The sequence below is a fragment of the Nicotiana attenuata genome, unplaced genomic scaffold, assembly GCF_001879085.1.
Source record: "Nicotiana attenuata strain UT unplaced genomic scaffold, NIATTr2, whole genome shotgun sequence".
Lineage (NCBI taxonomy): Eukaryota > Viridiplantae > Streptophyta > Magnoliopsida > Solanales > Solanaceae > Nicotiana > Nicotiana attenuata.
In genome coordinates, this window is record NW_017673903.1 from 67,865 (window position 1) to 84,473 (window position 16,609).

General features: G+C 36.1%; 2 protein-coding genes across 2 annotated transcripts; one reads left to right on the forward strand and one right to left on the reverse strand.

Moving 5' to 3' along the window:
* The first annotated feature begins 1,179 nt into the window (after positions 1–1,179).
* Positions 1,180–7,256, forward strand: LOC109217585 (sodium/hydrogen exchanger 2-like). The gene is made up of 15 exons (XM_019381842.1): positions 1,180–1,625; positions 2,002–2,305; positions 2,421–2,539; positions 3,612–3,709; positions 3,826–3,885; positions 3,979–4,025; positions 4,140–4,334; positions 4,452–4,498; positions 4,763–4,829; positions 4,967–5,067; positions 5,174–5,275; positions 5,390–5,528; positions 5,609–5,671; positions 5,785–5,868; positions 6,498–7,256. The coding sequence occupies exons 2-15, from the start codon at positions 2,129–2,131 to the stop codon at positions 6,813–6,815; spliced, it is 1,617 nt and encodes a 538-aa protein (XP_019237387.1). The 5' UTR covers positions 1,180–1,625; positions 2,002–2,128; the 3' UTR covers positions 6,816–7,256.
* Positions 7,257–9,643: 2,387 nt separating this feature from the next.
* On the reverse strand, positions 9,644–16,133 carry LOC109217586 (vesicle-associated protein 2-2-like). Its single transcript, XM_019381843.1, has 10 exons — positions 15,911–16,133; positions 14,786–14,847; positions 13,651–13,721; positions 13,448–13,529; positions 12,822–12,937; positions 12,568–12,750; positions 12,175–12,273; positions 11,718–12,068; positions 11,397–11,474; positions 9,644–9,974 (listed from the first exon to the last, which is right to left on the reverse strand). The coding sequence occupies exons 2-10, from the start codon at positions 14,835–14,837 to the stop codon at positions 9,861–9,863; spliced, it is 1,146 nt and encodes a 381-aa protein (XP_019237388.1). The 5' UTR covers positions 14,838–14,847; positions 15,911–16,133; the 3' UTR covers positions 9,644–9,860.
* Positions 16,134–16,609: the final 476 nt, after the last annotated feature.

Consider the following 16,609-nt stretch of genomic DNA (forward strand, 5'->3'; position numbering starts at 1 on the left):
CACCCAATTTCATGATGACCAAGTAATTACTTGGCTAAACAAACATGTCAAACTGTATAATTACATTCAATTACACCCAAATCTATTTCCAAAGTGACTTTCCAAACAGGCTAAAACAAAATAAACGTGAAAAAGAGAGGTAAAAGTGAAAAGGTGCATTAATTAACGGGAAGGTGAAACTTCCAGTAATACATACAGCCTAAGATTCGAAAGGACACAATCATCGCGATAGTGGGTCCCCTTCTCCCTCTTCCTCTTCTCCATTTAAATAATAGCCGTTTCCTTTTATTTTAACTTCTTTTTGGCCTTCTTTTTATATTTAGTTAATTAATTACTGTAAAGTACAACTTTCTAAAGAAAAAAATGTACGTATATATATTAGTTACTGAACTGTCTTTGCACGAACTCTTTTATGTTCTTTACCTTTTTAACCTTTTCCCCTCACAAAATTAAGAGAAAAATGATTTTAAAAAAAAGATCTTTACACAAATAGCCAGCAATATTTATTGTTTACTTTTTTAATCATATACATATATCATATATTAATTATATATAATTATACATATATAATATAGAAATTATATATATATATTAAATATTCACTGACTATTTTTAGTTTAAGCAGTTGGATGTGCTATTTGAGTTAATTCTTCTTTAAAAAATTACAATTATGCACCAGAATCTAAAAAGACATTGAATTTAAATTTATGACCAATATAGAGCACACAAAAAGAGGAAAATCAATCAGACCGACCTATACAGATAGTATACATAACTTGTTTTTAAATTATCCTGAATGAAGAAACGTAGTAATACTACGTATGCTGAATTGGAAGATATTTTATATCAATAAGAGTTAGAGAAGAAAAACATAATTTTCAATAGAAATTTATTTTTGTAAATTTAATTATGAGATTTTAGTGGTTATAAATCATTACGATTAAAATAAAAAAATTAAAATTAATTTTTTCAAATATAAAAAAAAAATATGATACTATGTTTTAATGTTGATCTCTTCGTTAGGTAATTGCCAATTTTACTTGGACAAATGAAGCTCAGATTAACTGACAAAATAGTCTCAAATCTAGCCAGGTCATCACAATCAACGGTGAATATGAGTCTAACGTGTTTTTAAAGACCAGTCTCTATCTGTGATTACACCCAAACTATAAATTTGCCTTCTAATTTCATTTCATCTGTCCTTTTATCGCTCGAATCAATCCTCTCCTTTCTGATCCCTTTATCAAATTTCTTTCTCGAACTTTCCTTTGTCAGTTTTCGAATTGGTTGTAAATTTCGCTTTGTTTTTGTTCTTCATTTTCTCAAGCGTTAAATTGTTTAATTATTGGAGCGCGAGAATTTGGTGCTGAATTGCGCCTTTGGTTTTTAAAAGTTTTCGAACTGTGATTTCATTTGTGTGCGCTTCATTTCCTTTTCTGTAATTCGAGTTTTAGCGAACAAAAAGTGGGAGAAAATATTGTGTTTTTTTTAGCAAAAACGCTGTTGCTGAAGAATCTGCAGCAGTTTGAGTTTTTGCTAAAACATAATCTGAGATCTGATTAAATTTGAATTTTCAGTGTTTCTCTAAGCTCAATTCGACGCCGTTCTGACTGCAATTTTGTTCGGTAAAGTTTTAATATCTTCATTCATTTTTATTTGATTTTTTGATTTTTTGTTTTGATTTTTGTTGTTTTTAGTTTATGATATGTGCGTTGCTTATATACTACAAATGGTTGTTTAAAATGAAAAAAAAAAAAAAGGAATATATGCAGGAGTTTGTAGAGTTTAATTCATGTGGCTAGTGTTGATCTTGGCTTGTGACTTTCTCACTTTTCTATTTTTTTTCTTTACCACGCGCCTATGTAAGCACGTAAATGTCTTAGCTGGATTTTTATGCTTCTATATTATATGTATATTTGAAGTATTTTTAATTTTTTTTTTGTTGTTGAAAATTTGTTAATTTTGTGATCTGAGAATAATTGCGTTATTGGTTTGGAGCAGGGAGAGGTCTATTTTAATGTAAGGTTGTCAAAGATTGTAGCTTGGAAGTTCAGTTGATTAAAAAGAGGAAAACTTATAGATTGTGAAAATTTTCACAAGTATTCTGGTGAATTGAATTCCTTCGAAAATGGCTTTCGACGTTGGGATGCTGCTGGGAAATATTATGAACAGGTTATCAACTTCTGATCATCAATCGGTGGTGTCAATAAACTTATTTGTTGCACTTATCTGCGCGTGTATCGTGGTCGGTCATTTGTTGGAGGAAAATAGATGGATGAATGAGTCCATAACTGCCCTCGTGATTGTGAGTTCATCTTTTGTTAATATCAATTTTTTTTTTTTGTGCTGGAAAGCTTTTCTGTGATTGAACATAAACTGATCTTAGTATATGTGTTTGTGGCTTCACCTTTGGATGACAGGGTCTTTGCACTGGAGTTGTCATTCTACTAATAAGTGGTGGAAAGAACTCTCGTATTTTAGTGTTCAGCGAAGATCTTTTCTTCATTTACCTTCTTCCGCCGATCATTTTTAATGCTGGGTAGGTTTTGCATTTAAAAGTGTTTGACCTTTCCTGAGAACAAGATGTTACTTGTGCAGTCTATTATAATGTTTCTACAGCGATTACAATGAACGACAATAACTTCTTAAAGACTGCTTGGATATAACTAATGCATTTTCGTTAAAAGCTTAGGGTCCAAAATGCTGTACCTTTTAGCATTGCTTGATGTACATTTTCAGTTATGTCTTATTGGTTTATTTTTCCATCTCTATCAGATAAAAGAGCTAGAAATTCTTCTGTTTCTGGGATAAAGTCAGCTGTTTGTTTCTGATAAAAAGAAAGAGCTGGTTGAATCAATAACTAGTTGCTAAAATGCTAACTTTCTTGGTTCCAGATGTTTGATATCTGAACTTCTTAAGCCATTCATAGGTTTTCATGTGGAGCTTACTAACTTCTTAATTGAAGGTTTTCTTTCCTATAATAGGGTTGGTTCTTAGAGCTTGTCAGGTTTTCTATCAGTTCAGGAAATTTTACCTAGCAAATTTCTGAGCTCTAATCAACTGATTTTAAGCTTTTGTCTAGTATGACAGAAATCCTTTTCGAGGAAAATGCTTACGAGGAAGTTATTTTCTAGTGTTTGGTTGCCAGAAATGATAGGCGGAAATCATTTTCCATAGAACCATCTCAATTTATAACTTCATATTACTTGCTTAAAGTAACACTTCGACATTGTTACTGATATTTAGTACTCAAGAGTTTCATCAAAACACTCTCGAATTTGCTAATATTAATATTGAATATATATTTTTGACGAAAGCTATTTTGCACCACCAACTAAACACCAAAGAACACTTTCCAGAAAATATACTAATTGGAAAACAGTTTTTAGGAAAATATTTTCCATTAAAAATGGCTTCAGTCATACCGAAAACCTAATGCTTCTTTCATTACGATGTTGAAGTTCTTGTGGTCTTGTGAACTCATTGACCTTTTAAAAGGCAAGCTACTCAGTAGCATACTAGCATGTGATATTTGTTTAATTTGACTAGGTTTTAAATTGTTCAGAAGTATCGCGATGAGTTAATTTTCTCCATGTTATTCTTTTCCTCAGGTTCCAGGTGAAAAAGAAATCATTCTTCCGCAATTTCAGCACTATCATGCTTTTTGGAGCAGTTGGCACCTTGATATCATTCATTATCATATCATTTGGTGTGTATTTCTATCCTTTCCATCTTCCGTTTTTTATTTCCCAATGTAGGAAGTTTCATAGAACTTTTTACACTAATGATTCAGCCATTACTAATAATGTCTATTTTCATGATCAGGTGCCATTGGCATTTTCAAGAAAATGAACATTGGAGACCTTGATATTGGAGATTACCTTGGTACTTCTTGCTTTTTCCTCTATGTTATTTTTTTTCACAATTGTGATTGATAACTTCTCTGCTTGTCTCTCATCTATCTCTTTTCCTTTCCAGCAATTGGAGCAATCTTCTCTGCAACGGATTCTGTTTGCACCTTACAAGTAAGTATAAGTCGTACTTACCCAATAAAAAAACTATTAAGTTGTAGCATTGTAGGCTGGTCAAACTTGCTGGCACTCTAACTAATCAGCCATTTTTTATTTGGAAATGTGTAGGTGCTTAGTCAGGATGACACTCCCTTATTGTACAGTCTAGTGTTCGGGGAAGGTGTTGTGAACGATGCCACATCTGTGGTTCTGTTCAATGCTGTCCAGAACTTTGACTTATCTCATATCAGCACAAGCAAAGCTCTGCAATTAGTTGGAAACTTTCTGTACTTGTTTGCTTCAAGCACCATCTTAGGGGTTGTTGTGAGTCTCTCTCTCTCTCTCTCTCTCTCATGCTTGTGCGTCCTTATATTTGGTTTCGTGTGCACATGCGTTGCACTATTGACACAAGACTGATATTTGATTATTTCCCTGGTGCAGTCTGGTCTACTGAGCGCCTATATAATTAAAAAACTCTACTTTGGAAGGTTCGTGTGTATTTATCTTTACAAATAAACATTCCCTTTGTATGCTCTTGCTAGGTAGTTGCAATTGGCAAATACTTGGATATACATATTTGTCCTGAAGTTGGTAACTGGGGCTTGTGGGAAAGACTAGTCAAGAGAACTGGCTACCGTTGCCTTCTTAGAAATTTGTGTTCTGTTATATTGCACAATTTTAAGCTTACATGAGAGACGGGAAAGATATTGTCTTCTCATAATGGGCTTTGATGACTTCTTGATGAACTCCAGGCACTCCACAGATCGTGAGGTTGCTATAATGATACTCATGGCTTATCTATCATACCTGCTTGCTGAAGTAAGTTTCTTGACTAAGTGGCTTGCTAACCTTTTTCTCTTTCTATAACAAAATCGAATCACTTCCTTTCTTGGAGATGTTTATTTTTAGATATAGTTATATAGTATACTGAAAGTCTGAAGCTATGTTGATTGCAGTTATTCTATTTAAGTGCAATCCTCACTGTGTTTTTCTGTGGGATCGTGATGTCTCACTACACCTGGCATAATGTGACTGAGAGCTCAAGAGTGACCACCAAGTATGTCATACAACTTTTAGAACCATATTGCTGGAGTGTATTCAATTGCTCCTCTTTTTGCATAAGATGGTTGAATTCTAACATATTCTTTTCAACTGTTTCCCAGGCACGCTTTTGCTACATTGTCATTTATTGCTGAGATATTCATATTCCTTTATGTTGGTATGGATGCTTTGGACATTGAGAAGTGGAAATTTGTAAGCGACAGGTGAAGTTTCTATGTCATTGAAGTTCATCATATACTATTGATTATATGTAAGTGGCAAAAGTTTTAAACATGATTGATGGTTGTTTTTGTTTTTGTTTTTCAATTTATTTGCAGCCCTGGAATATCAGTTCAGGTTAGCTCAATACTGTTGGGTCTTGTTATGGTTGGAAGGGCAGCCTTTGTTTTCCCCTTGTCATTTTTGTCCAACTTGACCAAGAAGTCTCCAGAGGAGAAGATTGGCTTTAACAAGCAAGTATGTGTTAATAACTTTTAGTTACGCTAAGCCCCTCAAGTCATATGGCCTCTCATTTTATCCCTTTGCTGATTTTGCAGATTGTAATATGGTGGGCTGGACTTATGCGAGGTGCTGTTTCGGTGGCTCTGGCTTATAATCAGGTAGAATACTAGCATCTGATATCACTCTGGTATCAAATTTGGTGGTTCTCTTTTCACGTTGCATATAGTATTAGGACAATTTTCTGACTGATTACTTAATTTTATGCTTGCAGTTTACCAGAGGAGGTCATACTCAGTTACGTGGTAATGCAGTAATGATCACGAGTACCATCACTGTTGTCCTTTTCAGCACAGGGGTAAGATATCTTAACTTTCTGGATGCATTTGACATGCATGAAGTAGTGAAACATACACCAAAAGGTGCGCCTTCACGGTCCCAATAAGAAGCTGAGCATCACAAATGTTTTCTGGGACTTCAATGACATGCTTTCAAACAAAAATTTGAACCAAACAGAGTGGCAACATTACACCAAAATTTGCGCCTTCACGGTCCCAATAAGAAACTGAGCATCACAAATTTTTTCTGGGACTTCAATGACCTGCTTTCAAACAAAAAACTTGAACCAAACAGAGTGGCAACATTCCTCTAGCACTTGTCTGATACTTTCTAACCCGTGTTTTCCTGCTATAATTCATGGTTTGACGGGTTATGCGTCTAGGATATAGGCTTGGAAGCATAGCCTGTGTGGCAATCTGTAGCAGCATAGAGTGATTTATATATCATAAATGGTTTTAGTTAACCAGATAATAAACATTTTGTGGAGAATAACTGCTTTCCCTGATTCAAATGATTCATCCAAGTAATGACTTCTCTAGGATCTCATTCTTTCAACTAGAAAGATTTCGGGGAAAAAAAAAAAAGAAAGACTGAGGAAAAGCGAAACATTTAGAAGGATTTTTAACGTACTGTTTTTGGCCCTTACAGGTGTTTGGGTTGATGACAAAACCTTTAATTAGATTTATGCTACCCTCACCAAAACACTTGACCAGAATGATCTCTTCTGAACCAACGACCCCAAAATCCTTCATTGTGCCACTTCTTGAGAGTGCACAAGACTCAGAAGCTGATCTGGGCCAACATATACCCCGTCCCAACAGTTTGCGGATGCTCCTATCAACCCCATCTCACACTGTCCATCGTTACTGGAGAAAATTTGACAATGCATTCATGCGTCCCGTTTTCGGTGGACGAGGTTTTGTACCTTTTGTTCCAGGATCACCGACTGAACCAAGTGATCATTAACCGCACTGATGGAGATGCAGATTGTACGTTTCGGCCTTGGAGAGGGAAGGTGGCAGCTTTTGGGTTTGAGGTTTTGTTTAATGTCAATATCTTTTGAGTGTTTTCATGTGGTTAAAAAGGGGTTGTCTAGTTTATAGGTTGCAAATAAGTATATTCATTTTGGTGATCATGTTTTCAGCTCAGTTCTCGCTTTTGGTCATTGCTGACAATTTCTGTGGGGAATTCCTAGAGGTTTTCTCCCTTACAATTTTTTCTTTTTTGATAATTTATCAGAACACCAAATAGGTGTATACTCTGTAAGCTTTGTGGCATAGTTAGCTTAATTATCTTGTAAAATTTCCTACAGGTTAGAGATTTGTTTTTGATATGTAGATTTCACATGGTTGTAACGTTCCCATTGTGGAGAAGAGACTGATACCAAATTCCTGTTGAGCTTCGTCAGTGCAATACTGTTTAAAATATCTTTCTAACTTATTTTAAAAAGTTCTCAGTTCCGTGCGTGAGATCAATCTCTTCCTCATACCACTTTATCACTCAAGTACACAAGCATTTTCGGAAGAAGAAATACTCGCAATGTAGTTGAGCCAAGTGCATCTGACTAGGATCATGATAGCATTTTCAATGACTAAAAACGATCACGTCTGCAAGAACTACTTGCAATTTGGAAAAAACATTGAGGTGTCATTAGATGAAATTCCGAAGTTTGTACATGCTTGCAATAGTTCATGTTTATATGATAGGTCAAGAAGTCACTAGCGCTAACGCTGTTCAAGATTTTCTCTTCTTTAGCTTTGTTTATCCTGAGCTAATAGTCCTTGTCCTTGCTATAAATTATTTGTGATTGGTAGCAGTAAACAGAGAAGCGTCTCGGACTGTTGGTGTCGGGTCGGCCCCTAGGGCATTATTCGCCTTGGGAGTGGTTCGGCATCAAGCTACTTTTGAGGTAAGGGACAGCACTGGTGACTGCTGCGATTGTTTTCTGCAGTCATACATGACAGCGCGAACCTACGGGTTCAGTCGAATTATCATTTTGTCCTCAAAAATCAAATTTCAAGGTTTCGGGTCATCACAAAGAACATGATAAGAATAAATGCAGAATCCAAAGAGTGACATGACAGATGAAGAACAAAATTCCGTTTGGTAATCTTAATTTTTCTAGTTTGCTATTGGGGGTTATAATACATATCATAGTGTGTATATACATGTCTTGTATTCATTGGTTTGATATACAGATCGGATGTGACACGGGATGTGGGTAAGTTTTATTTAGTTATACCTTGCTGTTTTCGGCCACAAGTTGAAGACAACTAAAGATGGAAACCACCAACGGATGTGGTGCAGTAGATGAGACTGCTCCACCTTTACCAGAGGTTTCGATTTCGAGCCATGGGAATGGAGAAATCCTTGGTAGGTTCGAGTAGGATGGCGGTTAGTCTTCCTCGTCTCTTTCGGATGGGCATCAAGAATAGCTCTTCTAGCATCAGCACGGATTGATCAGAGACTGAGAGTAATCGTCATTTTTTCCCATAGTAGTCATCCAGCAAGAAAGGGAAACACCACTTAGCTCAGTGGAATAGGAAAGAGAGCGCCAAGCACAGCTTTCGTGTCACCAGAAATCCTTTTTCGTTTATTAGGAATGAAAAAGACTTTGTCAAGCAGGCATGATTGTCACGTTGATCGACAGTTGAGAAATACTATCTTTGAGGCCCTCACTTTAAGGCTATCTTTCATCGTTGACATTACATGGTTCAACGTACCAGCTACGCTTCCTATTCTAGAACAGTGACAACCTAGTCTGATTTCCCCTTTGGAAAGTGCCACATCTCCTTCTATCACAACCCCTGAAATTTTAGTGTATTTTAAGGAAGTGACTTTTTTGGTTTCCCGTTAGGTGTATGATACCTACTTTGTGATTAATCTGAATTCGCGCAGAGAAGCCCCACTTTTGGGTAAACGCGTTGTCAAAGACGATTCCATACCCAAAACTCGAAAAGATGATCAAGCATACTTTTAGTGTGTTTTATGGAAGTGATCTTTCTTTTCTTTTTTTTGGCTTTCTCATCGGTGTTCGGTACCCACTTTTCTATAAATTTGGATTCGTAGCAAGAAATCCGATGTTGGGTGTAAACAGCGTCATACTCTATGCTAAATTTGAAATATGTGGAAGAGCACTTGCTACTCCACCACAACTTTTGGTGGTATGGAAGTGATGGCTTGCAATGGCTTAGTAATCAACAATGACTTCGAAGGCTAGTGAACATTTATATTATCTCTAGAATACAATCAGCAAACTGCATATCGATAGGTCTGCTAACTTAGTCTCTTTTAACATGCTATGTTCGGCCACCAACTTACATGAATTTTCTCGTCAGTTTTTTTTAAAAAAAAAATTCTACTATGTTAAAAGATCAGAGAAGGACAGAGGAAAGAATAACCATGAGAGCTGAAATAGGACTTAATGTGTGTGAGACTTCCTCTGTACAGATCTTAACGATTTTGAACTAGTGCTCAGTTCAACATCATTTATTTCTCATAAGCTACTGCCATTTTATCGATGACGGACCTACCGGGGTATAAAAAAGAAAATCCTCAAGGAGATTGTTCAGTGGCCAAAGGCCACAACTCGAATCACACATCAAAAGTTCAAATTCATATAGTTTCAGTCATTGTTGCCAGTTTAATTTTTCATACACCATACGTATTAACTATGTGGAAAACAAAAAGAAATACGTACATTTTTGGGCATGGCAAGGTATTTCTAGTTATTAATGGGATGAAAATACGAAGTTAAGAAATGAGCAGGAAATATTAGACCAACACGATTGACATTATCGACAGCTCCAGCAAGGTGCTTCCAGGGTACATAACTATTAGTAACTCTTTATTGACACATTCTTTTTCATTATGAATTCCATCTACATACATCCACCATTTTCACAAGCTCGTTAGGTTGACGACTAAAAGAAAAGGCAATGTTAATATGCTGAAGATACAGTAAGTTCCTAAACAGTTACAATATAGCAAAAAAGCCAGACAAAATCCTTGTTAAGCACGTAGAAGATACCCAACGGTGAGACAAATCAATGCAACCATGCAAAGGAATAACGGGGGAAAACCGACTTGAGCTCTCCTTCCAACACTGTTCGTCCTTAGTAATGCCTGTAAGAAATCACAGGTTCAAAATTTTAGAATTAGACACAGCCTTAGAGGTCAATGTGATCCCACGTTCGTATGCAGAAGAATTAGGTGAAACTATTTCGCTTCATAATAAAGAAACAGCACAGAAAAAGTCTGATTATTTCAATGGGGCTTCAACCTGTTATGAAGTCACTTTAGCTACATGTAATATTTATCAAAAACATTCCAATCATCATTGTTAGTACCTGAGAAAGTGATTATCCTAGACATATGCAGCATCTAGTTGCATGGTAGCAGAATAGCCAACGAGTTTTATCGTTTCATTAGGAGGAAACTAATTTATGGTCTACAAAATCAATTGTCTCTATGAAGTTCTTCATTGCGAACGATTGGAAAAATTTGTTCTTTCTGAGGACATAAACTACCCCTCAACTCAGAAAGCAAGGGATAAAATGTAGAACTTAAGGCGAAATTCTTCTCTGATTAGGCTTGAAATGGATAAGTGCTGAATTCTTTGAGATTCGAGAGACAACAAACTCTAGCAGGACTCTACTCCATTGTAATAGAAAGGAGCATACTTCCGATTTTCTAAAGAACAAAGCCAACATACCCTTAAATAGCATAAAATGGATCTAAAACTCTTCAAGAGAAGTTGCACTTCTGCCTGAAGCACAAGATTGACAACGCCTCAGATTCTAAAGCAACTCTGCTAGGGCCATTCATTTCTTTGTTAATATGTACATAGGATCAGCATCCAAACTGCTTCATCAAACTTCTTTATCCACGTAAATGGCCTTGATTAAACTTATCACTCAACACATTCTTGATTATTAATAATTGAGTTTAGGAGGTGAAAAAGTTTTGTAGTTCCCAATAATGGTCAGTTAGCAGTAAGAAAATTAACAACAACGAACTCCTCATTAACCTGGTAACACCCTTTTAACTGTAAAGAAATCAAACCAATAGGAATTATTACCCGTTCAACTTGATTATTTAAATATTGAGTTTAGGAGGTGAAAAAGTTGCAGTTGTTGTCAGTTAGAAGTAAGAAAATCAACAACAACGAACTCCTCATTAACCTGGTAACACCCTTTTAACTATAAAGAAAACAAACCGATAGGAATTATAACTCGTTTAACTTGATTATTAAACAAATTAGTTTTAGGAGGTGAAAAAGTTCTGCAGTCTCCAATTCCTGTCAGTTAGCTGTAAGAAAATCAACAACATGAACTCCTCATTAATCTGGTAACACCCTTTTTAACTGAAAAAAAAAATCAAAGCGATAGAAATTATTACTCGCTCAACCTGAAAGAAGGCTCATTATCTTGCTTTCCTTACAGAGATATTAGGATAATCGCAGAGCAATTTGTTAGAGAAAAGCACAAGATACACCACGAAGAGTACAAAGCAAGAGAGACAGCATAGAGAGATACAGTCACTAACCAATTCTTGTTTCAGAATTTCCATGTCTTTGATGGTACTTCGCTTCTCTTCTTTAAACTTCGCAATTATGTGTTCAGCCTGTAAGGAAATTTTCATCAAGCTCCAACTCTTTGTTTCATAAAGAAATGCTAGGACACAAGATTGCTAGAGTATCATTGTTATTCAGCACCAACGTTTTGGGGGAGGGAATTCTGCAGGCTACTTCAACAGTTGCTTACTGACAAGTCAATACCAGTCCAATAGATATTGAAGGATGTGGTGTTAGTGCATAACCAAATACTCGAGTAGTAGAGTACCAGAATCTAGTACAAGAAGACTAACCTCAATTATATGAGATTCCAGTAAATTTATCTTAGACTTTAGCTCTTCAACATCTTTGGATAGTGACAATTTTGTGGTCTCCATGTTCAGATGTTTTGATTTGACAACCTCATTGGACTCTCTATTCTTAGGAGAATTCAACTCGACATCTTCCACAGACTTTAGCTCCTCAACATCTTTGGATAGTGACAATTTTGTTGCCTCCATGTTCAGATGTCTTGATTTGACGACCTCATTGGTATTGGACTCCCTATTCTTAGGAGAATTCAACTTGATGTCTTCCACAGTCTTTGCCAATTTTGGCTCCTCTTCTTCTGCAACAAAATCTGCACCTTTGCTATTCTCAACCACCTGCATTGAGAAGCAATTGTCTCTAATGAATCGCCGTAGTTCAAAAAGTTGTCATTATACAAAAACGTCTTTTACACATACTTGACACATTGTTGTTTCAACAAACCTCATCAGTATTGGACTCTGTATTTTTTGCAAAGCTCAAACCTAAGTCCAAAACCTCTATTTCTTCCTCAAATTTAATATCCTTGTTGTTCTTACCGACCTGCATTTGGGAAGAAAACTTTTACTACTGCATTAACACAGTTTCAGAAAAGGAAATGTCTCATGATAATATGTTTTTTCTCTTGATGATGCCAATGACCAATGACCAACCGCACCAAAAATTAATGTCACCAAAGTTTATTAGCTGGCCAAAAGTAACGGAAATATGCAGGGCATTGCAAACCAGTAATTCATTAGTTGACATTCTCTATGGTTTTTATCAGATAATTAAATACTGAGTTCCTGGAAGGCACTTCCGTACAGGAGAGTAAAAAGTGATGATAATGCAACTTACAGTTTGAGCAGGAGGAAGATTTTCAACACCACTTGGAAATTTTTCCTGTTGCATTGAAGTCTCAATAGGTGCACCTTGCTTGGAAATTCCATTAGCGGGCTGCAGAACTGGAGAGTTGGGTGGGCTAACCAGAACAACCCTTAATTTGCACTCTTCAATATATTTTCTATTATCTTTGTTGAACTGGCAAAAGAACAAATCGAAAATGAGAAACTATAAAATCATTGATTCAGATGAGGCATTGTAACTTTTACCATGCTGGGTGTAATTTCCTCTTCACTAGTTCCAAAAGGGACAACTGTGCCCTGAATCAAAAATTTATCCTTGCATTGCATATCGGATGGAGCGGTGCTCTGAGCTTGCATTGTAACTGCATCTCAAGATAACGTCATAACGTCAGGATTAGAAACTGAAGAATGTTCTTTTGACCGGGGTCTTAATCAACCAGCACAGATACAAAGTTCGACACATCTTTGCTTGGTTGGACTAATTTTGCTATAGAGTATTTGAATTCAAGCTCAATTATGAGATAACTACTATTCAGGGTCAAATCTGACTTGACAATATCTTGTAAAGTCATCTTGATAGGTCAAATTACCAGACCTCAAACTGCAAATATCAAGCATGAGCATTGAAAGGAGAAAATTAGTTGAATGAAACTTCCTTTCATGTGTTGCTGATCTCCATACATTGACGTTTAGATTACTAAAAAGATTCAGTAAGCAGGAGCACTAACAGAAGCTACATCTACTTTGCTGCAATGTCTTTGCTCCCCAACTCGTAGATGACTACTCACTTGAAGAAGCATGCTTAGCAATGCAAGGATAATTGACTTTATGGCTGTCAATAAATAAGGACCAGAAAGAGAAATTATATATACCTGTGAAGTCATATGCCGATTTTGGTTTGATAACACCTATATTTGGCCGGACACAGTATTTCTTAGGCGAAGTGGTCTTCACCTGTAAAACAAAAAGTACAGAGTTGGATGGCCTTTCACTCAATCTCAACAAGGGGCAGCTGCGCATGTATCTTATTTTCTTAAGAGTTTATATGAATGCCTTTTCGACAAAATTACCATACCTTGAAAGCTACATATTGGTCTGTGATATTAGCTAGGTGAACTGCACATGAACTTTGTTTCTTCACCTCAACTAAAAGCAAAGATAAGAGTTAGAAGCGCATCCTTTAATCCAAAAGAAGTACAAAATGATCTCTGAAGCCTAACACAAGAATAAGCAAACATCTTTGATGTATCCCAATTTGCCAGTCTCAAAAGGTTAACTCTTTATTGAACTGTCTTCCTCCTGAACCATGAAGGTGTTATAAGAACATTTCTTATTTAGCTAAATGTCAAATAGTGATAAATGATAAGATATTTACCATCCAGTAGTTACCTTTTTTATCTTTCAACCCAAGTAGGGCATTAAAAAAATTAAATAACCTCTTAAATAATTTTTTCCTTTTCAGTACCTCTGAATATCATTACAAGCGACACACATCTATTAATTCAAGAAGAATATGCAACCAAAACAAGCTTCCTCAGCTTTAGTGTAGTCGAAAAGCAATCACTACCACTCAGAATAGTACATGACAAAGCCAACTCTGTACAGTGATTTCATTAAATAGCAAGTATTCTTGGGTTTAGCAGATGTTAATGCTTTCATATGTAGAAGACTTCTTCCGAATGGCATAATTGTCCGACACTACGTTCACCTCCCTTCATTTGCTTGCCTCCTTTCAGCTCAGAATGCCTAATGCCTATTATTTAGTGCTAGAAGCTAACCGCCATAAGCTCACCCAGGGAACCCACCGGAGCCGTAGCGAAAGCGAGTCTTCATAGGGCAATTGTCACTGCTTATGAGAAGTTTAGAAGAGATGGGGAAACCTAGCAGCTGCTGGTCGGGGCGGGGATAAGCTTGCTTCTTCACAAGCTCTCACTAACTCTGCCTGGGGTGTGGGTACCTATTATTCGTCGGGTAATTTGTCCGCGTATTCCCAGACAATAGAAAAGAGTCTTTCTTTCTCCTCTCTCGAGCTCTGATGATGATTCGAAAAGAGTCAGAACGATAGTTAGCTCAAAATTTCAGTACTCAATGCAATTGAAGGGCATCAAAAGTACTTGCCAGAAAATGTCAAGCGCACCCCATATTTCCATTCTATTTTTCATTCCATGTCAATTTTGTCAGGAAGCAAATGCAAAGTTTCAAGTACTTACATGTGAACTTCAGCTCATGAGGTTGAATCTCCATTAGTTGTGTGTTTGTCATTGTTCTTCACCTGCAATCATAGTAATACAATAAACATGATTTAACCCAGGAGAAACCATAAACTACTAAATAAAGCAAAACAGAAACAACATAGAACAAAAACGAGAAAGAAGGGACGAGGAGGGATGGACTATGGAAAACATAAACAGGTGCTTATAGTCAGAGGTGGATCGACAATATGGGTTCACGTGAATCCAGTAGCTTTTGTCCAAGCCCTATATATGTACTAAGAAATCCATTAAATATCTATAAATAATTGACTGAGAACCCAGTTATTATTTTATAGTATTAAAGTTGAAGATTTGAGGTCACTTTAGGAACCCATAAATTTCAAATCATGTATTTACCTCTTATAGTACATACATTCAACTTAACCGATCAGAATCAACTAATCTCACTGCCGACTTATCTGAGTGCAAAATAAATTTCTACATAAAATTAATCTCACTGCCGGCTTATCTGAGTGCAAAATAAATTTGTACATAAAACTAATCTCACTGCCGGCTTATCGTCACATATGTATTTTAAGGCTTTAAGCTAGAAAACAGCAGGAAATTTTTGAACAAAATGAATCGCGGTAGTGCAAAATGTAAATATCCAGTATCAGATGCAAATACTCCAATGACAAGTGATCAAGCAATCAAACAAGGAATCAACAAAATGATTTTTTTAAAAATAAAAGCATAATAACAAGGAACACCTTAGCCAGTGCTTACTTAGAGAGAAACAATCAACAAAAAGAAATTATATAATTTGCTTCCGTTTGGTGACAGCAGGCCGTGGAATGTTAGTAGGTGTAGGAGCAAACTAAGGCGGATCTCTCTCTCTTTCTCTCACGCGCGCGCACGCATATGTATATGACTGTGCATCAACTGATTTCAAATTGAGGATGCGCTGTGGTAGAAGTTAATTGTAAGCTTGGAATCAGAGAAAAAACAATCGTAGAAAACCGTCAACTAAAAGTCCAATTCAGAGGCAAAAAAAACATTAACAAAAGTTATCAAGTAATCGAAAGGACAAATCAACAACGAAAAACGACTAATTAAGTAAAAACAAATGCAATGATTACTTACAGAGATTCAAAATCAGGAAATGCTCCTCTTCTTCTGGTGAAAGGCAATTGTGAGAGACGGAGTTGATTATATACTTATATAGAGAGATAGAAAGTAGGTGATCTGAAACACTCGTAGTGAAGACTTGAAGCGAAAGAATGAGGGAATGGGGCGGTTGCTCTCTCTCACACACTGTTAACGCCTAACGGAGTTTTGATTAGTTACCGCTGCGCTCCATGCTGCTGCCTTTTAAAAAGTAAAATTATTATTTATTAATGCTGCGCTACACGCTGCTACTTTGAAAGTTTGAATTTTATTAAAGTCTTTTTGGATCCTTTTTTTTTCCCTTCTTTCTAATATATATACACACACTCTTTTAGACTTTGGTAAAATATTTTTCCTTTCCACGAAGATGACGTCGGTATGTGCATAATAGTCAACACTTTTAGAGATCGAGTGCATTGGAGAAAATAATGCATGCATTAGCTTTGCGTATTATTCTTATACTGCTTATCAGACGACCCCTTAGCTTCTTAATATTTTTGAGATGTCAAAAATTGCGACTTATAATATCTTAGTATATACGTTTGACTGTGTATTTGTTTTTAGTCTTTTTAGAAAGGTAAATTAATTCGGTCTAATTTAGGTCTCAAATGAGTCAAATGACTGCCAATAAGGGAAATCTGCTCAAATAAATGTGGATTGGTGGAGTATTTGCTA